Below are 23,675 nucleotides of genomic sequence, written 5' to 3' on the forward strand. Positions count from 1 at the left end.
ATAATTGATCTTCAAGGATCAAAGATCTTGGTCCCAACATCTGTCACATATTTAAAAACTAAATTTACAAAGACTGAGGTTTGGTTGTAAAAGAAAATAAATAAAAATATATTATATTTTAAAATAAAAAGAGAAATGATGAACAATCTTAAATGGTTGTGTTAAAGAGATATGAGAAGACAATGTGATATTTTGAATTATGGAAATGTTAATAATTAAGTATAACTTTGGTTTTATACTTGAAGAGAAATTACATTTATATATGTTAAGTCAAAAATTCTAATACAATTACCACTTTAGTAAGGTTGGTAAGCACTTTTGGTTTGAAACATGAGGTCTTGGGTTTGAAACTCGTATCACACAATTTTTTAAAATTTTATAAAGCCTAACGGGACACGGGTCATGGGCTATAATAGGTAAACGGGTCATATGTCATGATATAATAGGAAATAGTGACATAACATCATATGTGGAGTGTTTAGTTAAATGACATATAAAAAAATTATTTTACTTTAATAGTATATTTAATAGTATAATTAAAAGTTAAATTAATGAAAAGGGTTCCAACTTATTATTTTTCGTTATTTAAGGCTCCTGAAGGGGTGTTGGCTAAACTTGAAAGATTGCGACATGTATTTTTTTGGGGAGGCTCGGTTGAAAAGGCAAAACTTAATTAGGTGGCGTGGGATAAAGTTATGGTTCCTACCGAATTTGGGGGTCTTGGAATAGGTTGTTTGAGAGACGTAAATGTTTCATTACTCGCTAAATGGTGGTGGCGATTTAAAAAAGAAAAAGGAAGATTGTGGTGGAAGGTGATTTGGGGTATTCACCACTCGTCGAGGTCTTGGAATGCCATTCCGTCTAAACTGTCGAGCCCGTGCCCTTGGAATCAATAATAAAAATTGACTCGAGGTTGCTGGAGGTAGGGGTTAATATTAATAATGGATTTCATAGTGTGGTGAAAAATGGATGGGGGACTTGGTTTTGGCTCGATTTGTGGTTAGGGGCTGATCTGTTATGCAAGCAATTTCCCAAACTGTTTTCATTAGAAAGATCCATGGATTGTACGGTTTCGGACCGTTTATATATGACTAACGATTGGGTGTGTGTGGGATTGGGCTCGGGAACCGTTTGGTTTCGAAGAGGTGGAGAAATTGAGAAGCCTTTTACTTCTATGCTCAGGGGTTCAAATTGCTTCAGGGGTTGATGAAGTGTTTTGGAAATGGGATGTCTTGGAGGAATTCTCTGCCAATAAGGGGGTGTTTGGTACAGAGAATGGAATTGTAGAGTAATGGAATAGAGAAATGGAATTGCAGAGAAAGGGAATTGGTCTGGAGAATGAGAATTGACTGTTCTGTTTGGTAGTACAGAGATTTCAGTAGATAAATATAGCTGAGAATCATTTCTCTTGTTTGGTACATAGAAAATAAACAGATAATTATATCAACTTTATCATTAGCACAAGTATTTTTTTCATAACAAATATTTATTAAAAAATAAAAAACATATAAAAAGATGCATAAATTCCAACCAAAATATGCATTGATCAAACCAATTCACATACAAAACATAGTTTTTAAGCAAAAAACATCAACCATAGTTAAAACCAATTCACATACAAAACATACTTCAACCATACACAACTATCCCATTGAACCATCGGTATACAACTCGACCATCTCAATTTTCTCTTCTATTGTCAACGCAAGAAAAGAATGTCCTAGAACCACATCTTTACCAATCAAATGAGCTGCTTTGAACCGTTTTTATCATAACTCACAATATCAGTTGTTACACAATGAATTTCAAGTAAACACCAGAAGAGTTTATAACCCATGCTAATGCTTTTTTTGCATGCTAAAAGAGTCCGTATCGACCAAAGGATTTCCTCTCCTGTACTACTTGGATGTCATTGGCTATCTCATTATTTTTTCACTTTCATGCCAACCTGTGCAAAAAAGTCTTTTGTGAGATAGGTTTCATTTGAATCAAAGCTAACTCAAAGTCTCAAACCCATTTAGATCCCTATATTTGGTGTAACGTTTATGTCAATGTTAAAACTTATATAACACATCACTGACTATTTTTAGGCTACCACACTATCATTTGACCAATTCAATCTCAAAGTTGACATTTTACTTCAACTCAACTTTTTAAGAGAAATACCAAATATGCCCTTAACAATATGCAATTTATATTTGTAAGTTTCTGTGGATCTGACCCAATTTCAAATAACGTCTAGCAGTCTAAACCTCATTTGAATTACAAACGTAATCTATTTCAATTTAACTCTAGTACAGGTATGCATGTGACTTTTGATTGACCATTATAAAAGAGCAATTGTGCTGAAAGAAAGATAAATCAAGTCACATAAACATGTATGATAGCATCATTTTCAACCAATAAAAAAATGCAACATATCAGGCAATAATCTAAGCTTATAAGTCCACAAACATGTGAATTTCAAAATCTAAATATTTGAGTGTCATGTTCTACTTACGTTCTGTACAACTGAAGAGGTACACTTTCTTCCCATGTAATACCCCGCCCTCTTCGAATGCCTCCTGCACGGTTTAATGAAGAGATAAAAAGTTGCTTAGTTATGTGACATTTATTAGATAAATAAAACATTAAAAAATAATCAATTCTTTTTGGATGTTAAACAAACGCTACAGTATTACTCACCTCTAGATTTGAGAAATTCTAATTGTATTCAGAAAGTAAGTCGAGTTGGTCCCACTGTCAAGAAAATGTAAAATTCAATAAGTAGCCTACACCAAAAAAAAAAGAACAATATAAAAAATGAACATTAATGATCACACACACCTCTGTCCCAATAGGAAAGATCTGCTTCCATAAATCCTCCTGCAAAAACAAGTAAAAAAATAAAACCATTGAAAGAAAAGAAGGTATAATCTTAGTCATGACTAGTGAGAAAGTAAAAACAAGCATCATGTTCAAGTGTTTCAAAAAGATAACTAAATTCAACAATAAAAACAGATTATGACCAGTTAAGCATTAATGCAAAACTATTGTGATACATATTTTGATAAGAGAAAATTACACAATTCATTATAAATCAAGCACAACCTCTAAAACTATAGCATTATAGAAGCATCTGCATATAAATCCGTAACAGGGCCCATATAAGTTTTAACCTCAAGATTCTGAAGATTGAGTTTAACATGCACATCAATTTGCAAAAGAATATACATGTCTAACTAATGATTCAACCTTGATGCATGCTAACAATTAACCCAAGTTACACAAGAATTGCTAACCATGTCCCATGTATCTCATTATTAGTATTTATCTAATCTCCTACCTGCAATGGTGTAGCAGAATATAAAAGTACCAATAAGTTAATTCTCTGTTTGTGTTTTCAAATTAACTGTATTAGCTTTTACGTCCATATGCTACTTTTAACCCTAGCTTATTAGATAATCAACTAACCACCAGCTCAGTATCAATCCATCCAACAATTGTTCAACATTTGTTTTCCTCAAATTAACTATACTTACTTTTAACTCCATGTGCTATTTTAACCCTAGATTATTATACAACCAATTAACCACAGATTCAGCTCAGCATCAATCAACCAAACAATTGTTCAACATATGTGTTGTTCAAATTAACTATTTACCTTTCAATTTCATATGCTACTTTCAACCCTAACTTATTATACGTTCAATTAACCACGAATTCAGCTTAATATCAATGAATCAAACAATTGTTGAACATATGAAATAACTGTTTTAGCTTTCAATTCCAAATTCTACTTTTAACCCTAACTTATCATACAATCAATTAACCACAGATTCAGCTGCGTATCAATTAATCAAAATATGTGTTGTTCAAATTAACCTCCATATGCTACATTCAACCCTAGCTCAATTAACCACAAATTCAATCAATCGAAAACTGAAACAAACAGCAACGTTTTCAGCAAACAATGAAGACGTATCCTTACCAATTCACGCTGGTCATCGAAGAACTCAGGCTCCGCTTCAGCTTTGGAAGCCCTAGCACGCTTCGTTTTAGGCGCAGGATTCTCAACCTCCTTATTCTCTTCCGGTTGAGTAACGGCCGCGGTGGAGGTGGAGGTGGAGGCTTCATCCTTGCGGCTTGCGGCGGCCTTACGCTTGCAGAAGAAAGATGAACACATGGGAGAAATGAAAGGAAAAGGAGGAAAATGGGAACGTCGAGAAATCCAATTCTCCGCTTTTGTTAGAGAAACAAAATCAGAGAAATGGAAATGGTTTATTTCCATTTCTCACCCCTCAATTCCCTCTACCAAACACCCCCTAAGATCAAAGAGTTGATTTGGGTGAATTCGTGTGCAGCCCCCGAGTTTGTCTTTGAATGGACCCGTTTGGTACCTAAAAAAGTTAACGTGCTGCCTTGGCGGGCGGCAATTGCCCGGTTACTGACGTTCGATGCACTAGAGAGAAGAAGTATTCCGGTTGTGTCAAATCTGTGTCCGTTTTGCGGTGAAATAGAGAAGACGGTTGAACACATTTTCATTTCGTGCGGTTTGGCTCAATCCATGTGGAGTGTGTTAGCTTAGTGGTGTAAGGTTCCAAATTTTTTATTGTTTAGCTTTCATGATTTGTTAAATGTCCACAAGTTCTTGAGGCAATCAAAAGGAAAAGCAAAGGTGTTTTATGCGATGTGTCTTATCGCAACATGGTGTCTGTGGAAAAAGAGAAACGCCATTGTCCACCATGGGGTACTGGTGAATTTATCTAATTTGGTCGAAGAAATTAAGGTGCTTGGTTTTCTTTGGATTAAAAACAGGGGAAATAAGGTAGGTCTAACATGGGATGATTGGCGTCGATTTAATGTGTAATCTTGTTTTTGTTTAATTTGGTTGGTTCGGTGTGGTGTTGTATTTTTCTCTAGCTTCTTGCTAGTTATTATAGTGAATTTTTGTTGATCGTTCAAAAAAAAAAGTACAGTGGACTGGTGGTATTGGCCCTTTTCTACCTAAGGAGTGAGAGTTCGATCCACAGTCCCCACAGTGAGTGAGGACTGAGGTGTTGGATGGATTTAATGGGCATAGTCTCGGAGTAGTTAAAACAATTATTATTTATTATTTAGGACATTAGCATGTGTCTCAACAGCTAACCAAAAACTTTTTGACTAACCAAAAAGGTTCTTAGACTTCAAGAATCTAACGAGCCCCGATTTGCCAAGCTCCGTACTATTTCAATATAAAAAAATATCACTGAATATTAAGGGAATAATCACAAATATACTTAGTGTGACTAAGTGTGTTATTCAATATTGCTTAAAAGTTAAGTAATTTATGTGACAGTTAAATATAGCAGAAAAGTTTTTCCTTAGGACTAAAAGTTACAGAAAAAAAATCTACTAAACAAAAATTTTATAGTAAAATATAAAACTAAAAAATAATGATTATATCAAAACAGAAAGCAAATTGGCAACAAGCTGCGCTGCTATCCCTTTTCGAATTGCAAAACTCAATATTTTAAAAATTACATTGGTTGATCTTGGAGACATAACATTACTATGCATGACCTGTTGAACTCGACTAAGTAACTCCATAGTTTCAGACACGAGGAACCCAAAAGTACGTATCAAAAGCAAAAGAAATAAATACATGTTGGCTGTCATGATTTAGTTAAATAAATCTACTTAAAATCTAAATGTCTGATTGACGGTTTCTATGCTAAAAATTTAAAGATTTAGTTAAAGACGATGCATTAAGAACTGGAAAAAAAAATTGATGACCTAATTCTTCTAAGACTTATTTTTTATAGTTTAAGCCCTCATAAACCTTGAGATTTGGTGATAATATCATTGCCATAAGGTGTGCCCTTTCATACAGACGGCCTCTGCTCTTCAATATACACACCCGCATCTCTTTTCATACCCCCGTATGAGTTGCTCAGAGGTGGCAAATACAATACAAAAGATCTAAATGACTTTAAGTAGATATAGCAATTTAGGGGCATTTGATGACTTAGGACCATAGTTACCGAATTCGCTAGAAGACACGCGAATTGCGAATTGGTTCGCGATGAACCGAAACGAAATTCGCTACGTACCGGTTCGCTCCGGTACGACATACCAAACGAACGAATTCGGTGTGCCAATTCGCTCCAATATGCTGTGTCAATTTATGCCGGAGATGCTGTCATTTTTTCCGGTAAAAGAGGAAGGTGGAAGAGAAGAGGCGGCTGCATCTGTGTGGCTTTAGGTTTTTATAACTTTAGTGAATTTGACATTTTACCCTAATCATTCACTAGTTTATATTTAGTCCCTAAAGTTTATAAATTTTTACCTAAAAACAATTAAATATGTAAAATTAGTTTGTTTATTTTAACAATTAGCCCATTTAATTTTCACTAGTTTACATTTGATCCTTAAAGTTATAAATTTATACATAAAAAGTATAAATTACCATTAGATATATAATTATGTTTAAATAGTTATTTTGTATTTGGGTATATCGAACCGAACTACATGGTACACCGTACCAGTTCGTACCGAAATGAACCTTCCCCTCTCAGTACCGAATACGCTACCTTTAGCGAATTGCGTACCCGAACCACGTACTCGTACCGAAGCGAACCGCGAATTAGGTAACTATGCTTAGGACAGTAGATTAAGTAAAAAAAGAGTGTTAATTTTTTTAATTAATTAATTTGTTAAAACAAAGATAATAAGATAAAATAGATACACTTTCATCTTTAGCTAAAAGAAGGGTTATTAATGCCAATCTATTCCGAAAAAGGATGATAGTTGATGCAATTATTAAAATGCCGGTCCCCTCAAGAATAAAGCTAATATTTTTTGCTACACGTTCAGATACATGGATGGAATTTTGTAAACGTTGACACAATTGATTACTAATAGCACATTGTATCTCTCTACTCAAGTGCTCGTTTTATATGCATTGTTTTTAAAACCGGAAATGTTGGTCGGAAGACCAGTTAAACATGGAACTAGATATCTGTCCATAAAAAAACATGGAACTAGATGGATCTATGGTTCGGTTCACCGGCTAGACCAATCATCGTTAAACCGGAAGTCAGTTTTGGGTTAAAACGGAGTAGCTTATTGTCCATGACTATCAACAGCTGCACCATTTTAAAAAACCAGGCCATGATCAAAATATGTTTTCGGTGATGAATGTGGAAAATATTGATGGTGAGAGGAGACACAAATTGCAAAAAGACCCTTGTTTAGGTTCTTCTATTCAATAAAACAGAACAAAACAACTGTGTTCATTTATTAGTAAAATAGTTGCATCAATGAATTAAAAATTGAATAAATCAATGTGTTGAATTTTAAACCTTTTTTTTTAATATAAATTTTATACAATTTTCATATGATTTATTCACATATATTCATATAAATTTGATAGCTTTTAATTAACCAGATTTGTAAAAGGAAATTTAATATGTAATATATTATTTATGATAAACTAAATACATGTCTTTTTATACTTTTCGATATCAACTTTATTGAAAATCAAGTTGTATTCAAATAACCCGCATACTTGTTGATATAAAAGACCAAAATAACCTCGTTTCAACATATTAGTATCTAAAGGAAGAAAAAAAACTTTTCAAAAGTATTAGATGTTACACATTATTAAAGAGAAACTAAATTACATATTAATCAAAGTAAAATAATTTTGTTATCTAATATTATAATTTAGATTTATGAATCAAATGTTTAGATTACATCAAAACAAAAGGCAAGCGAGCAACAAGTTGCGCCGCTACTCCTTTTTAAATTGCAAAACCCAATCTTTTAAAAACTACATTTGCTGATCTTGGAGTCATAACATCTAATACTTATAATCGAGATCACCTAATCAGTCGCTTATTTGTTAATTTGTAACTCTATTAAAATGATTGCCTAACCCAAAACTAAAAATTATTAAAAAAAAAAGACATACATTTGTCATTATAAGTTTTTTAAAAAAAACAACCTAATTTAACAAAAATTCGACAACCAATCCTTTTAATCAGTAAAAAACTACATAAAATGTACATTTTCACATGAAACCACAATATGTTAAACTAAACTTTGGCCTACTTGAATTGGCCTAAATTAACATTTCACAAGAACGCGATAAACCAAAATCACACACTTATCAATTATTACCCAAAAATGTGTTAAAATCCAAGTGATATGAAAGCAAGGTACAAGACCATAGTAAACAAAAAGACCATGGCCCCCAAGGTACATCCAAAGTTGTACCATTCACCCTGAAAAAAGATGAACGATATGAACCCAGTCTGGTACCCAACGATCCCAAAACTATTGATATGCATACACCAACTAAATATTAGAGCCGTGCAGATCAACATCTCAGTCCCCACCCCCTATCCCAATCATTTAAATTCATGGGGTCAATTTTGTCATTTCGTTCTTGTGTCTGAACAAAACTTCCAAACTCTCAACTTTCTCCACTTTCTTTTGAAGAAACAGTAATTTGTATTCTTCACATGTTAATGCCTAGTGTAGGATTTTAGTCAGTTTCTGGTTGAACCCATGAACACATTTAGATAAAGTGGTTGGTTTCGAGCCAAAATTTGAAGGGTATTTGATGCTAAAAGTTTAAGGTTGGTTATTTGTATCAAATTTTGAATTAACAGAGAAATGAGTGTCAAGTTTTGTAACTTAAGCGTAATCGTTTCTTTTATAGACATTTGTGTATTTGTGTTTGTCAATACATTTGTAATGTTAAAGACTATTAATATGCAAAGAAAAATGTGTTTATTGGTAAAAGGACCATGGTCGTTTAGTTATGGAAACATGAATAATGTTCGGGTTCACCTGTTTGTCATAGTTTTCGAGTCCTCGTCGTGTTTGGATTCATCTAAAGTACTTGGGTATCTGATATGTTTATTAACTACCTGGAAACTAATTTCATTTTATTAAAAATATTACAGATGTTTAAATAATGAACTTATTTTTAAAATGTAAAGTATAGACAATATTGTTTTTCAATAATAATAATAAAAGTTTATCATATTAAAAAAGTCAAATGTGTGACAAAGGTCCTGACTCCTGAAATACATCTGATGCTATCTTTAGTAGTGTCACTTAGTGAAGATGCCAATTCCCCTTTTCTCGCCATTATCAATTACTTGTGATGCTAAAATTTAGCATAAATGCCTCCTTTTGCGCCTTTCTTTTTAAGGCACAAAATAAAAGATTAACATGGCTGATTGAAAAATTATTTACATGATAAGCAAATACATCTTGAAATTAACTTAAAAAACATTCCGTTAACAGTTGTTTTATGTCGCAAAACAGACCAGTGCCTTAATATTTATAGTTTTTAAACCCAAATTAATAATAATAAACACATTTTTAATTAATAAACACAACAGATTTGTTGATAAACTGATGTCGACACCAGTCTCACGATTCATCGATTGCATCTCGATAATGAACAACCTTGGTTTATTATATCAAAAGGCCTGAACAGAGAGCATATTGGTTTGTGAATTTATATTTAAATTTGGTCTTGACGTGAGCTGTGACTCTGTCGCATTATTATTTATTATTTTACTTTAACTCCTACCCACATGGCTTCTGCTTGTCATAAATCTCACTTAATATTCTACCACCCCTCTCTCTAAAACCAATAACACACATCATGCATTCATACTCTCAAACACCTTGAACACCATCATGATCAACCTACATTCCACCCTTCCTATTCTTATCATTCTGTTTATTATTATTAATCAATCTTTCGGGTTAACCACAGATGGAGTTCTATTACTTACCTTCAAATACTCGGTCTTAAACGACCCCTTAGGCGTTTTAAACAACTGGAATTACTCAGACGAGTCACCCTGCTCTTGGAAAGGCGTCGTCTGTGGTAATTCCAGTTACCAGTTAGACCGCGTCATTGCAGTCCAACTGCCTAACTCAAAACTCGTAGCCTCGATTCCCTCAACTCTCGGCCTAATTCAACACCTTACGAAACTTGACTTATCGAACAATTCGATCAACGGGTCCATCCCGTTATCGTTATACAACGCTACCGGGTTGAAATATATCGATTTTTCGAATAACCGAATCTCCGGTGAGCTTCAGGAGCTTGTTAGAAGATGGAGGGGGCTTCAAGTTCTTAACATTTCCGGTAACGCAATAACCGGAAAGCTGCCGGTGAATCTCGGTCGTCTTGCTAACTTGACAGTTATTTCTTTGAAGAATAATTATTTCCATGGGAATCTTCCTGCTGGGTTTGATTCTATCAAATTTTTAGATCTGTCAGCAAATTTGATCAACGGGTCATTACCTCGAGAGTTTGGAAGTAATAATAAACTTGCTTATTTTAACGTATCACATAATAATATTTCCGGCGAGATTCCACCGGAGTTCAGTAACAAAATACCCACAAATGCGACTATTGACTTGTCGTTTAATAACCTCACCGGACCCATCCCGGAGTCCAGTGTTTTCTTCAATCAAGATGAGCAATCTTTTACCGGAAACTCAAAGCTTTGTGGGCAGCCGTTGGATAATCTGTGTTTAATCCCGTCCTCGGCTTCCATACCACCCAACGTCTCAGCACCGGCGACATCTCCTCCGGCAATAGCAGCAATACCCAAAACCGCTGACTCGTCTCGTTCAGGCAATTCGTCGAACACCTCGAGTGCATCTTCAAAAACCGGGTTTAAAACCACCACACTGGTTGGAATAGTGGTCGGAGACATCGCTGGGATTGCAATTCTGGCAACGGTCTTCATCTACATATTGAAAAGACGAAGAAAAGTTGCATCGAATAATAATAATAATAATAATAATAATAATAATAATAATAAAGAGTTTGACTGGGCGTCATCGTCGGAAGATCAAGAACGCAAATGGCTACGTTTACGTCCATGGCCATGTTTGACTTCAAAAAAAGTCAACGAACAAGACTCGTCAAACGAAAGTACAACCTCGGAAAGCGAGGATAACGAGGTTGCACCTGCGGTGTCGGGAAACATTAAACCCGAGAATTCAATTAAAGGGGAGTTGGTGACGGTTGATGGTGGCGAGAAAGAGTTGGAGCTAGAGACGCTGCTAAAAGCTTCGGCGTATATTTTGGGTGCAACCGGTTCGAGTATAATATACAAGGCGGTGTTGGAGGACGGGACGGCGTTGGCGGTCAGGAGAATCGGGGAAAGTGGGTTGGAGCGGTTTAGGGATTTTGAAAACCAAGTTCGGGTCATTGCCAAACTGGTTCACCCGAACTTGGTTCGGATCCGGGGGTTTTATTGGGGTGCGGATGAGAAGCTTGTTATTTACGACTATGTTCCTCATGGCAGTCTAGCCAATGCACGTTATCGTAAGTTTACCTCTATTTTCTCTGGGATTTTTTTTTATTTGGTTTGGTTTTAAACCAAATCGAACTGTTAATACTTTTTTTGGCTTCCTTTTAAATTAAGTTGATCTCCAATAACCTCAATAAACTGAATAACATAAGATGATTATTTTGATGCGTATCGTTTAACTTGACTTAGTTATAATTTTAATTATTACTTGGTCTATGATAAAAATACTTTTTAAGAATGATATTTTCTTTTGCTAAGAGTTATTTGTTCGAAATTGAGAACCAAACCAAATTTAAATTTGGTTTTGCACTTCGTGGATGCGGTTTGGTTTTAAGTTATGATCTAAAAAGCTCCAAACGGAATACATCGAAAACCAAACGTATGAAGAACCCTAGTGTTCGCTTGAAATTTAGATATATATAAATAACAAGTTATTATTGTAATTAGTTAAAAATAAATAAATTAATAGTGCTAGTAGCCTGGTATTGATACGAGGAAACTTAACATATATACTAAAAAGTTGTGCTAACTGTGTAAATCGAGTAGTATAATTTATATATACAAGTGACGTAATTATGCAATTACATCGTAGTTTAATTACATTACTTGATTCGCAAGCTAATATAATTTGTATTTGATCCAAGCTCGTATTTCTACAAATTATAATTACATTAATCACTTTAATATCATAACAAATTACTATAATTAGTAAAATAAATGAATAAATAAGTTATTAGTTTACGCGTTTAATCCATTATAAAAAAGAAAAAAAATACTTTTCCACATTATGAATTATTACCCTTATTTATTTATTTTTTTGAAGTGTACAAGTTAGCATTCCTAGGTGCACAATAGCGTGCAAGCTTTTAATAATTTTCTCTGCTAAAAAGGAAAGCAAAAATCTGGATCCAAGGGTGGATGTTTATGTTAATTTGATATTTCTATTACTAAAAGCATTTGGGACAACGATTCTATTAGTAAATTACCCAATATAATACTTAGATCAACAAACATATGCACATGCACATGCGCAGTGTAGCCATTTGATATTGTTACCGACTAAAGTGAGCTGACGGTGGGTTGGTTAACCTTTGTAATATTAAAGCACCAAGTGGTACCCACAAGTCAACTCTTTATGTACCATTTAATTTGTTACCTATAGCGTATGGTAGCAATGGACATGTCCTAAGTATCTTAATGTCGCAAAATTGCACTTCATGGTGGTCACTCTAATTGAATGTGACACATCTCTCCCCTTGTCTTGCATTTATTTGCCTTTTAATCATTTAACACTTTCCACTTGTAAATCATGCAGGAAAAGTTGGATCTTCACCTTGTCCCTTACCTTGGGAGGTAAGGCTCAAGATAGCCAAAGGCACGGCTCGCGGGCTAATGTACATACATGACAAAAAACAAGTGCACGGGAACCTTAAGCCTAGTAACATCCTATTAGACTCTGATATGGAGCCTAAGATAGGGGATTTTGGGCTTGAAAGATTAGTGGTGGGTGAAAACAACTGTAAAGTTGGAGGTTCGTCTAGAAATTTTGGTAGCAAGAGATCAACCACGTCTCGTGACAGCTTCCAGGATGTCACAGTCGGGTCAAACCCTAGCCCAAGTCCTAGTGCAATGGGATGCATATCACCATATTATGCCCCCGAATCCCTTAGAAGCATAAAGCCTACTGCAAAGTGGGACGTGTTTTCGTATGGTGTTGTTTTGCTAGAACTTTTGACGGGGAAGGTTATCGTGTCAGACGAGTTTGGGCCCGCTAGCATGACGTGGAGTTCCACATTGACGGATGAAGAGAAAATCAAGGTGGTACGAATGGCTGACGTGGCAATTCGCGGTGACATGGAAGGGAAAGAGGAGGCCTTATTTACATTGTTGAAATTAGCTTATAATTGTATATCTCCTGTTCCTCAAAAGAGACCACACATGAAGGAGGTCCTTCACACACTCGACAAGTTCCCTTGTGCTTCTTCTTCGTGGTCACACATAAATTATTAGGTGGAATTAATAATTGGAATTTTCGAGGGAGACGTGTATTTATGATGAAAATGAAAGGTAGGTGATGCATGTTTATTTTAGGATAGTCTTGATTGCAATTTGGTTAGAAGTAGGGTTTCTTTGTCTAATGATTTGTTATTTTTTAACATTAAATTTCCCATAATTTTCTCATTTGGCCAATAATATTACGTTTTTTCAACATATTCACCTAATGTTTTTATTTATTTACAAGTGGAACTAAAAGGAATTAAGTGTGTGTGTATATATATATATATGTGTGTGTGTAACTGTATATGTATGTGTGTGTGTGTGTGTGATAATAGAGCCTTCTATCACTTGTTGAAAAGAATTATTGTGTATACACTTTGATATTGTTAGACTATAAATCTTAGTGAATAATAAAGTTATAAAGTATTAAAATATTGTCTTATGTATCCCAACTCAGTTAAAACATAACAACTATTTGATACTGATTCATTTAACATTCTTCGAACATTACACGAAACAAGATTATATATGCACCTTTAATTCAATAAGAAAAAGAAATTGTACCATTATATTCGAATCAAATTTCAACATTAAATTCACAATCCAAATATCGTCGCCCCTCTCAAGACCCACCATCATTTGTGGACCAATTGAAGTAAGATAAAATAAAAGGACAATATTCATCAATATCAACCTAACTCCCATCTCCATTCCTTAAATAAGAAAGTAATTTGACGATGCTATAGTTCAAACTCAAATGTTTTATGGCTTTTTCTTTCCTCCTCTCTCTCCCTTTTTTAATCACTCGAAATAATTTATTTTTTACAAAGACAAAATGGCTAATTGTATAAAATATAAATCAACTTTTAAACTTTTGTTTGGGGATACCTGACCCTTTTATCAAAGATCTGATCCGGATCCTTTACCCTATTAGAAATAAAAATGGACTCGGGACATTACCCTCTAAACAATAAACAGGTCAGGTAGAATAATGGTTTTAAGGGTCAGAGCTAATCATGTATAGTTTAAGGACAGTAATCCAGTATATGGCTAGAAACCTCTCATTTTCAGCATTTAGTTGCATATCTTATACATGAATTTAATATATGAATCATATGAACAACTATACTTCATTTAATAACATAGAAAAATCTAACTTTGAAAGGTTATCAACCATTTGAACTTATATAAATAATATACATATTCACAAATTATATGTAGAGAAATATTCTGTTGTTCCCATATACTTCGTATATGTTTTCAATAAGTAGCATGACACTTTATTATTTTTTTTCCTCATTAGTTGGGGAATTTCAAATGAATTATATTTTAAATACAAATCTTTACTAAATTTTAAATTAATTGCGTAATTGTTGTATATATGAAACCTAGTAAAAGGATCAAGCATTTGAGTAACCGATTACCTTTTAAAGTGAAATTTAATGACCTTTAATCCAACCTATATTATATTTAATCCAACCTATATTATATACCCGGTTTTAGTTAAGGATTTTACAAATAACAGGATTTCAAAAGTCAAACTCTTATGTTGCTCACCTCTAGAGAAAGTATTATTTTCTTCTTGAAAAATGAAAATACAATCTTCTATTTTTTTCTATATATTTAAAAATAGTAAACTTGTACACGTATTTGTTTTTGTTGATATTGACACCTCTAGAGAAAGTATTATTTTCTTCTTGAAAAATGAAAATACAATCTTCTATTTTTTTCTATGTATTAAAAATAGTAAACTTGTACACGTATTTGTTTTTGTTGATATTGATGTGTATTATTACATGTGGCATCGCCTAAGATTGTCTACGTTGAATGCCATTTCACCCTGGTTGTCTAGAACTTATTAATAGTGTTTGAAGCTGTCGCTGGTATCTAAACGAGTCTTTATGACATTAGATGTTATTCATTCATACTGGTTTTGAAGCACTAGGCCTGACTCATCCATGATCATGGCTGTCTTCGAGAATCTTTAAAAATTCAGGGACCTGGAGCTAGTAAAAAATGGGTCTCCAAAATATATACTCGTTAAAAGTACATAATACGAAGATAATTATGATAGCAATAAACAAAACAAAATATGATAGCAAAATAAACACTTAAATAATGTTGAAATTATCCTAGCATTTTTGGTTTCAAATCAAAAAGACTTTTTCTTTTAATATATATAAAAGAAGATGATATAACTATTAACACGAGTTCTAACAAGAATTAAACTCATGTCACAGGTCCTATTAATAAAAATAAAAATAGTAATAGCTCTTTATCATTTTTAGTTTAGATTGAATATTGGACCTAAAACTTAAAGAGATATAGAGTTACTTTAAACAAATAAAAACAAAAAAATTAAGAAAATAATGCTAGTTACAAGATTTGAACATGTGCATGTCATTTGTTTGAAGAGGGTTTTACCAGTTGAGCTAGATTAATATATTGAATTATAAGAATTTGTATATTATATATATGATATGAATGCTAGAAATTATTGTGAGCCTATAAAACTATTGGGGCTAATGGGCAGAGCCTGCCCATGACTACCATCAAGAAAGGAAACCACGACTATCGAAAAACCACATTGAGTGAAGTTTCAAACCCGAAATCTTAAAATTCAATGCTTTATTACCTCCATTATCTATATAATATAATTTAGTGTTTTTAAAACCGGTACGTACCGGCCGGTTGAACGGGTTATACCGGAAAGGCTACCGGTATTTACAGCCCGGTATTTTTGGGCGGTTTGCTAGAACATCATACCGCCTGTTTTTTTTTTAAATACCGGCTTAACCGACAAACCGATTTTATATCCAAAAGATTTTTGATATTTTTTGGGGCCCGTATTTTTAAAAATGACTTTTACCCTAGCGTATAAAATTTAAACGAGTAAACATGATAAACGACGATTAGTTAATCAACCAATTTTGTATCATGCAAGTCCATGTTGGTTTATTTACATCTTTTGTGATCGGCTAATTTCGTATACAAAGTATAAACTTTTCTATCTGACTTGACCATTAGTTTATATGTGATAATTGGTTCAAGTGTGATGTTTATTAATATACCTTTTGGGTTATTTTTTGAGTTGAAAGTGTATTTATATGGAATTATAAGGTAAATTATTTAACCCGGTTGAACCTTCCGGTACATTCCGGATCAACCGGTTGTACCATTTTTAAACCAAATCCGGTACGAGTAAAATACCGGTTTTTAAAACATAGGTATAATTAAGAAGTTTGGTGCCACAAAAGATTTTTTTAATATTTTATTAATTTTTTTTTGTTATTATGTAAATTATTTTGATATATAAGTAATTGTGATGTGTTGGTGGGTTGGTTGTTTCTTAGTTTGTGAATTTTAAGAAAAGAGTTGGAAGGAAGTATGCATGCAGGTTCGAAACTCACAGCTGTATGAAGTAAATTTTTTCTTGATTTGTTTTTCATGTGAGGACCTACTTTTTTTGAATGGATATTTTTGGTTTATTTATTTATTTATTAATTTATTTGTAATTATTTTTAATATGATAATATAAAGACAGAATTACAGAAATTGTACTTTATCTTTTACTCAAATTTCACTTGTTGTCTTTGATCTTCAAAATTGATCTTTTTTATCATTTACGTTTCAAAATCCTTCAGCATTTGTTCTTTTCGCCTAACCCAATTAAAAATCCTCGTTAAGTAAGATCATGTGCCTTGCATACGAGGACAAATTAGTCATTTTACCTACTAAATTAAAAAAATATTTTAATAAATTAAAAAAAACTAAAAAAATATATTTAATTAATTCTTTCTCTCTTCTTTTTCCTCCTCCACCTGCTCCTCCTCCTCCTCTACCAATCTCCAGCAGCCACCAACGCCACCGTCCCCACCTGCTACCACCACCAGCCCCCACCTATCACCACCACACCTTCACTGTTTGTACAAATACGGTACACTAGCAGTGGTCATTTTTGGGATTTATATCGGGTGAGTTAATTTTTGGGAATATTTTTTTCCGTTACTGTACCTATAACTGAAAACAAACAAACACATGTCAACGACTTCCTCTTCTTCTTCGTCTCACGACGACGGAGGAACAGACGCCGACGCCACAGGACCGTCGCATTCACGTCAGCGTTTCAACACCGCCGTCTGGCCGGAACCTTTCCTTGAAGCTCTCGCCACACAAATCGCCATTGACGCCGCTATCTCCTTCGGCCGCCTCGCCGTGAGAACTTGCAGTCTGCATGGTGTTGTGGTGGTGGCGGCGATGGTGGTAGAAGTGTGGCCGGATTTAATGGCCAACTTCGACAGGGAGGGATGATGGCCGCGGTTTCCGGTGGATGGGTGGATTTGGAGACGGGAGTTTGGTGGGTGTGATGTTGAACGACAGTGAAGGTGTGGTGGTGATAGGTGGGGACTGGTGGTGGTAGTAGGTGGGGACGGTGGCGGTGATGGCTGCCGGAGATTTGTAGAGGAGGAAGAGGAGAGAGAAAGAATTAATTAAATATTAGGAGGTAGAAGAAGGAGAGAGAAAGAATTATTAAATATATTTTTTTAGTTTTTTATTATTTTTCTTTATTTATTAGAACATTTTTTTTTAATTTAGTAGGTGAAATGACTAATTTGCTCTCATGTGTATGGCACATGACTTAACGAGGATTTTTAACTGGGTTAGGCGAAAATAACAAACGCTGAAGGATTTTGAAACGTAAAGAATAAAAAAGATCAATTTTGAAGATCAGAGACAACGAATGAAATTTGGGTGAAAGATAAAGGACAATTTCTGTAATTCTGTCTGATATAAATAAGAGTTTTGATGCCGCAAGTATCCCCGTCGGCCACTTGTCGGCACCTTATTGGTGCAAGACATTTTTTTAGTTCCTGTAAAGTAACGAACGTAATGGAAATCGACCGAATTCTCGTAGACCCATTTTGTTTTGTTTTAGTATTGTAACAGACGTAAAGAAAACCGACCGAATGCCTATTTGTTTTTTTTCGAAATTGTAATGAACGTGACGAAAACCGGTAGAATTTGCGTAGACTCTCCGCCTCAACACCCGAGATCTATAACGTTCAGGTTTATACAAGTTTTACCAATCAATGTCACCTCATTGGTCCACCTCAGTTTTTATAATTTATTTTATTTTTGGTTTTAGTGTGGGTACATTAAGCATGTAACCGAAACCGATCGAAGTCGCGTCAACTTAGCACTTTAACGTTTGGGTTTTATCACCGTCCGAATTTTACCAATATGCCCAGACGCAACGCACCGGATAAAACACTACTTGCAATATATTATTATTCCCAACTACATGTGGTAAAGCAGGTATACTAGGTTTTCAGCTTCAAATCCTATGAAGTCCGTTTTTCCCATGCATAAAATTAATCGTCAAAGAAAATATGAGAACATCAAATGCAAGATTAGAATAATGTATTGTTTATATAATATATCGTATCTATTTATTTAGCATGAACCTTTTTAATCCTTCATAACTTTTCTTCGGGTTAGGTAATTGTTAGTTGATTATTGTTACTAAATTTCTTTTGAACATCCCAAACAAACTTTATGTTCTTATTGGCAAATACTATACACATTTATTTTTCTTTAGTGGCGCACCACTTGATATTGCAAGCTCAGTAAAGGAAGACATGAATTTTTGTAATCTTTATTTGGAGTCCAAGTTTTATCACCACTGGGTCTTCGAGCAGGTGTGTTTTTTCCGGAACTGGAGATAACTTGGAGGCGTTTAAGGGCTCCATACGGCTGGATTGAGCCAGTGTCGGTGTCCTTTTACCATTGGGTCACCTCATACAGAGTACCTAAGCAATTCCCTGTTTGTTGACAGTTAAAAAAGTTATGTAGTTCATTCCTTAATAAAAAGCATGTCGGGGTAACTTTATGCTTTATACGTCTAAAATTTAAGTGCATGTTTGTCATGAGGATATAAAAATCAAGGAGCGTTAGTGATAGTTAATGAGGTAACCTCTTCCGGGTCCAAGTAAAACCATGATGCAAACCATTTTGTTAGAAAACTCAAAGTTGTATACCAGTTTTTGCCATGATTAATAGTTAATGTCTCCTAAGGGGCATTTTCCATCACATCATCGTCACCATTTTAGTAAAAAATATCTGTAATAGATAATGCTTCTTAATATCTTTTCAATCATTACACTTCAAGACATATATGAGCTTTATGGTAATAATGTCCATGCCCTTATAAAGCCCCATAATGCCCTGGGGATGGTGTGGGGCTTTATCTATCCATATAACGCCCTATTACATATGACCTTAGGCCATGCACAATGGTTAATGTCCCTTACGATGCATTTTCTGTCATATCATCATCCTTTTTAGTCAAAAACGTGTGTTGGATAATACCCGCTCAATCATTACACGTCAAAACACATATGAGCTTTACTGTAAAAATATTCATGCTCTTATAACGTCCCATAATGCCTGGAGTATGAAGTAAAGACTTTATCTGTTTTTAATTATTTATAACATTCCATTATGCATAGCCTTACAAAACATAAGATTATTTTGACACATGAATGACTCTTAAGCCAAATTACAATTGCAACATTTTAGGTCTACTTGATATTTTATGTCTTGTCATTCTCACCGCTAACTTAATTAATGTTTACCAACCTTAGTTGACGTCTCAACCGAAGGATTGCATTAAAAAAGACCAGCTAGAAAAATACAAAATTACTTCCAACTAAAAATAAGCCCATCTGTTGATTATATGCAGTTATGCACACTTAAGGCCCAAATGGCCTAATCCAAGAATGTAAAAATAAGCAAATAACTCAATCGCATTTATCAACGATCCAATCCGGTTTGAGGTAGAGGTGCACAAAAAACTCGAACCCGGAACCGGACCGAAAAAAAACCCGAAACGTTTATTTTAAACCCGGGTTTTTAATACCCGAACCCGACCCTACCCGTAAGGTACGGATAGGGTATGATTTTCAATGCCGAAACCCGACCTGTACCCAATATAAACCCGATAATACCCGAAACCCGGTTCTAGTTATACCCGATAATACAAAATTACTTCCAACTAAAAATAAGCCCATCTGTTGATTATATGCAGTTATGCACACTTAAGGCCCAAATGGCCTAATCCAAGAATGTAAAAATAAGCAAATAACTCAATCGCATTTATCAACGATCCAATCCGGTTTGAGGTAGAGGTGCACAAAAAACTCGAACCTGGAACAGGACCGAAAAAAAACCTGAAACGTTTTAATACCCGAACCCGACCCTACCCGTAAGGTACGGATAGGGTATGATTTTCAATGCCGAAACCCGACGTGTACCCAATATAAACCCGATAATACCTGAAACCCAGTTCTAGTTATACCCGAAACATAGAGGTTTTTTGCATACCCGAACCGGGTTTTTTGCATACCTGAACTGGATTTTTTTACATACTCGGATATTAGTGTTTGTGCACATGTGTCTGTGTGGCACTTGGCAGTTGTTATGTGGCTACCCACAGATCTATAGCAGTTCTCCAACGGATCCTTTTTGAAGCACATAATTGATGTAAATACTTAATTAGAGCAGCGCGTTTTGATATACCAAACAACAATTTAAAAACGCATAAAATATATGTTTTTTATATCATGTTTAGTAGTTTGCATATGTTTGAATGAACTTTGAAGTTTGTATGCAAAAAAATGGATTTAGAATTAAAAAAACAAAGCAGGCCCGTTAACAGAAAAACGCTACAGAAAAATGATTTTTTTAATACCCGGAAATAGTGTATTCAAATACTCGAAAAACGGGTTTTTTCAATACCCGGAAATAGGATATTCAAATACCCAGGTATTGGAGACCGGTTCAATACCCGACCCGGACCCGGTACATAGGGTATGGGTTTTCAAGCCAATACCCGTACCTGAACCAGACCTGGGTATTTTTAATACCCGATTATACCCGAACCCGGTTCCATACCCGAACCTGGGTTTTTTTAATACCTGATTTGTGCACCACTAGTTTGAGGCTTTGATAAAAAAATCCCCATAAAGTCATAAACATAGTTTTTTAATCATATAACTTAAACTGTCTTTAGTTTATACTTTTTATAACAAAATTCAATCTAAATATATCAACTCAAAGCAAGTTTTTAGAAAATCAAATCGTATTATAGCTAGGATCGCAAATCTCAAATTTGTTTATAAAGAGCGGATCTAATTGTATTAGTATCTATAATTGATTTCTTTTGTACAATACTAAACAATATACCTCATTGGTAAGTGCTACAATATCTCATACATTGGAACCCTTGGTTATGAATTCGAATCCATCAGTATGAAATATTTTCTTTTTCTAAGTGAAATCCTCTAGTTCATGAAAATAAAATAGGGAAAAAAGTTTTTTTTTTTTTTGAAAAAAATAAATGTTAATATGAAAACACACGTCATCTTTTTGTAAACAGTATTAGATTTGGAGTCTACATAATGATTTTGTCATAGTTCAGTTTTAAGTCTATACGAAACTTTATTAATGTTACACCTCGGCTTAGGCTCTAGACGTGTGACCTAATGTTGGTACATGTTTTGTAAATATATCAGAGTTTAAAGTTGTAAAGCGAAAGACTTTAATAAAATATTATAATATTTAAAAGACGGGACTTTAAAACACCCGTTAATTTGTACAAAAGTGTTTGGATTACAAAACCATGTTTTACATTATTTTAATAATAAAACATCCATTGAGCCATCAGATCGTCTAACGGCTATCCATCTTCTCCAAAAACCTTTTCTCCATTACCTGTAAAACAGTTATAAAATACGTCAGCAACACATACTGGTGAACACGCTGACACAAAACATTTAAGTTACTTAGTTATCTCCTCGGGTATCTTATGACCCGGCCCATCGTGGCTTAGGAAACAGCCAAGTTAAATTTACTATTATAAACATTCAGTTCTACTTGAAACCTCTCAGCGGTACCGCAGCATCGAGGTCTTAGCAACTATCAATACACACGAGATAATCCCCTCTCGAACATTACTTAGGTCCGGCCCAACGTGGCGAAGGCATTAGCAAGTGTGGTGCGGTGTGCCCACCATCTACCCACATATGTAAGGATCCAAACAAACGTATACAATAGCCTGAGGGCCAGTATTACTTTTGTTTATAAAGTTTTAGGGATATATAATCCCTTGCAAACATTCAAGACTTGTTTTATAAAAAGTTGGGCGTATTCACCTTTCTTCTTGTTTGGTGTTTCTCACCGATTTGTCTCGTTATCTCGGACCTATAGTACGAGAATAACATTTTGTAAGTACTTGATCAATGATTTAGCTTCAGAGCTTTAGTCGATTGCATAACCTTTACCTTGACATTTATATCTTTAAAATATAAGGACCTCTAGTCCTTTCTTTTGCTAATCATTTATAACATTTGTTTCTTCTTCGTGAAGAAACGTACATTTCAAATTTCTTTTATCATAAGAGATATTTATAAAATCTTTATAATAGAGAAATAATGTTTCATCTATAATTTTGACTTATAAAAATCTGTTTTTCACTTTATTATATGATCAAGGTACGGGCTATATCCCCGACTAGGGTCTAAGCCATTTATAACATAATAATCGGGCAGAACCCCTACCTTGTATACCTTATTATACGAAATGCCTATGCTCTACGTGGACAGCACTTCTACTTGGAGGAAAGTCGAGAGAGCAACTTGAAAGAATTCTAGCATGAACTTAGAGGCCAAAAAACATCGGAATATCGACATATCGGGGTTATGGCATTCTTATCGAGGTTGTGTATGTGTGTTTTGGAGTGTGTGGGATGGATGAGAAACACCCTATGGCCGATCTATTTATAGAAAAATTTCTGCAACTTCGCATATCGCGAAGATGCAATAGCTATGCTGAGTCGCCGTGTAGGCTTGCCACGTGTTGCCACGTGTCACTACGGCCTGCCATGTGTCACCGCGCGATGACGCGTGTCCAATGACATGTCCTGCAACTTTGCGTATCGCGAAGATGCAACTTGGATTCTTCGCGTATCGTGAAGATGCAAAACTTTGAATCTGTTCATTTTTGGTCCCTGGTCTTTTGGTAACTTGCCATATTTTGATTTCGTCGTGGTGACGTGTGTCCCATGACGTGTCCTGCAACTTCGCGTATCGCGAAGATGCAACTTGGATTCTTCGCATATCGTGAAGATGCAAAACTTTGAATCTGTTCATTTTTGGTCCCTGGTCTTTTGGTAACTTGCCATATTTTGATTTCGTCTCATCATCTAAAAATACAAAGGAGGCTCTTAAGCGGCTCGCGAAGTGCAAAATGCGCCATCAAAACGCCACATTGCGCCCATCGCCCGAGCCCGTGCGCGTTGGG

The 23,675-nt window shown here is 34.7% G+C and overlaps 1 protein-coding gene across 1 annotated transcript; it reads left to right on the forward strand.

Annotated features, from left to right (window-relative positions):
- Positions 1–9,403: 9,403 nt before the first annotated feature.
- On the forward strand, positions 9,404–13,500 carry LOC143631227 (putative LRR receptor-like serine/threonine-protein kinase At4g37250). The gene is made up of 2 exons (XM_077100051.1): positions 9,404–11,332; positions 12,634–13,500. Exons 1-2 carry the CDS (start codon positions 9,682–9,684, stop codon positions 13,326–13,328), a joined length of 2,346 nt encoding a protein of 781 aa, XP_076956166.1. The 5' UTR covers positions 9,404–9,681; the 3' UTR covers positions 13,329–13,500.
- The last annotated feature ends 10,175 nt before the right edge of the window (positions 13,501–23,675 follow it).

Source organism: Bidens hawaiensis, unplaced genomic scaffold (assembly GCF_021521415.1).
Source record: "Bidens hawaiensis isolate Kalapana, Puna unplaced genomic scaffold, B.hawaiensis_p1.1 tig00005959_1, whole genome shotgun sequence".
In the NCBI taxonomy this organism is placed as follows: Eukaryota; Viridiplantae; Streptophyta; class Magnoliopsida; order Asterales; family Asteraceae; genus Bidens; species Bidens hawaiensis.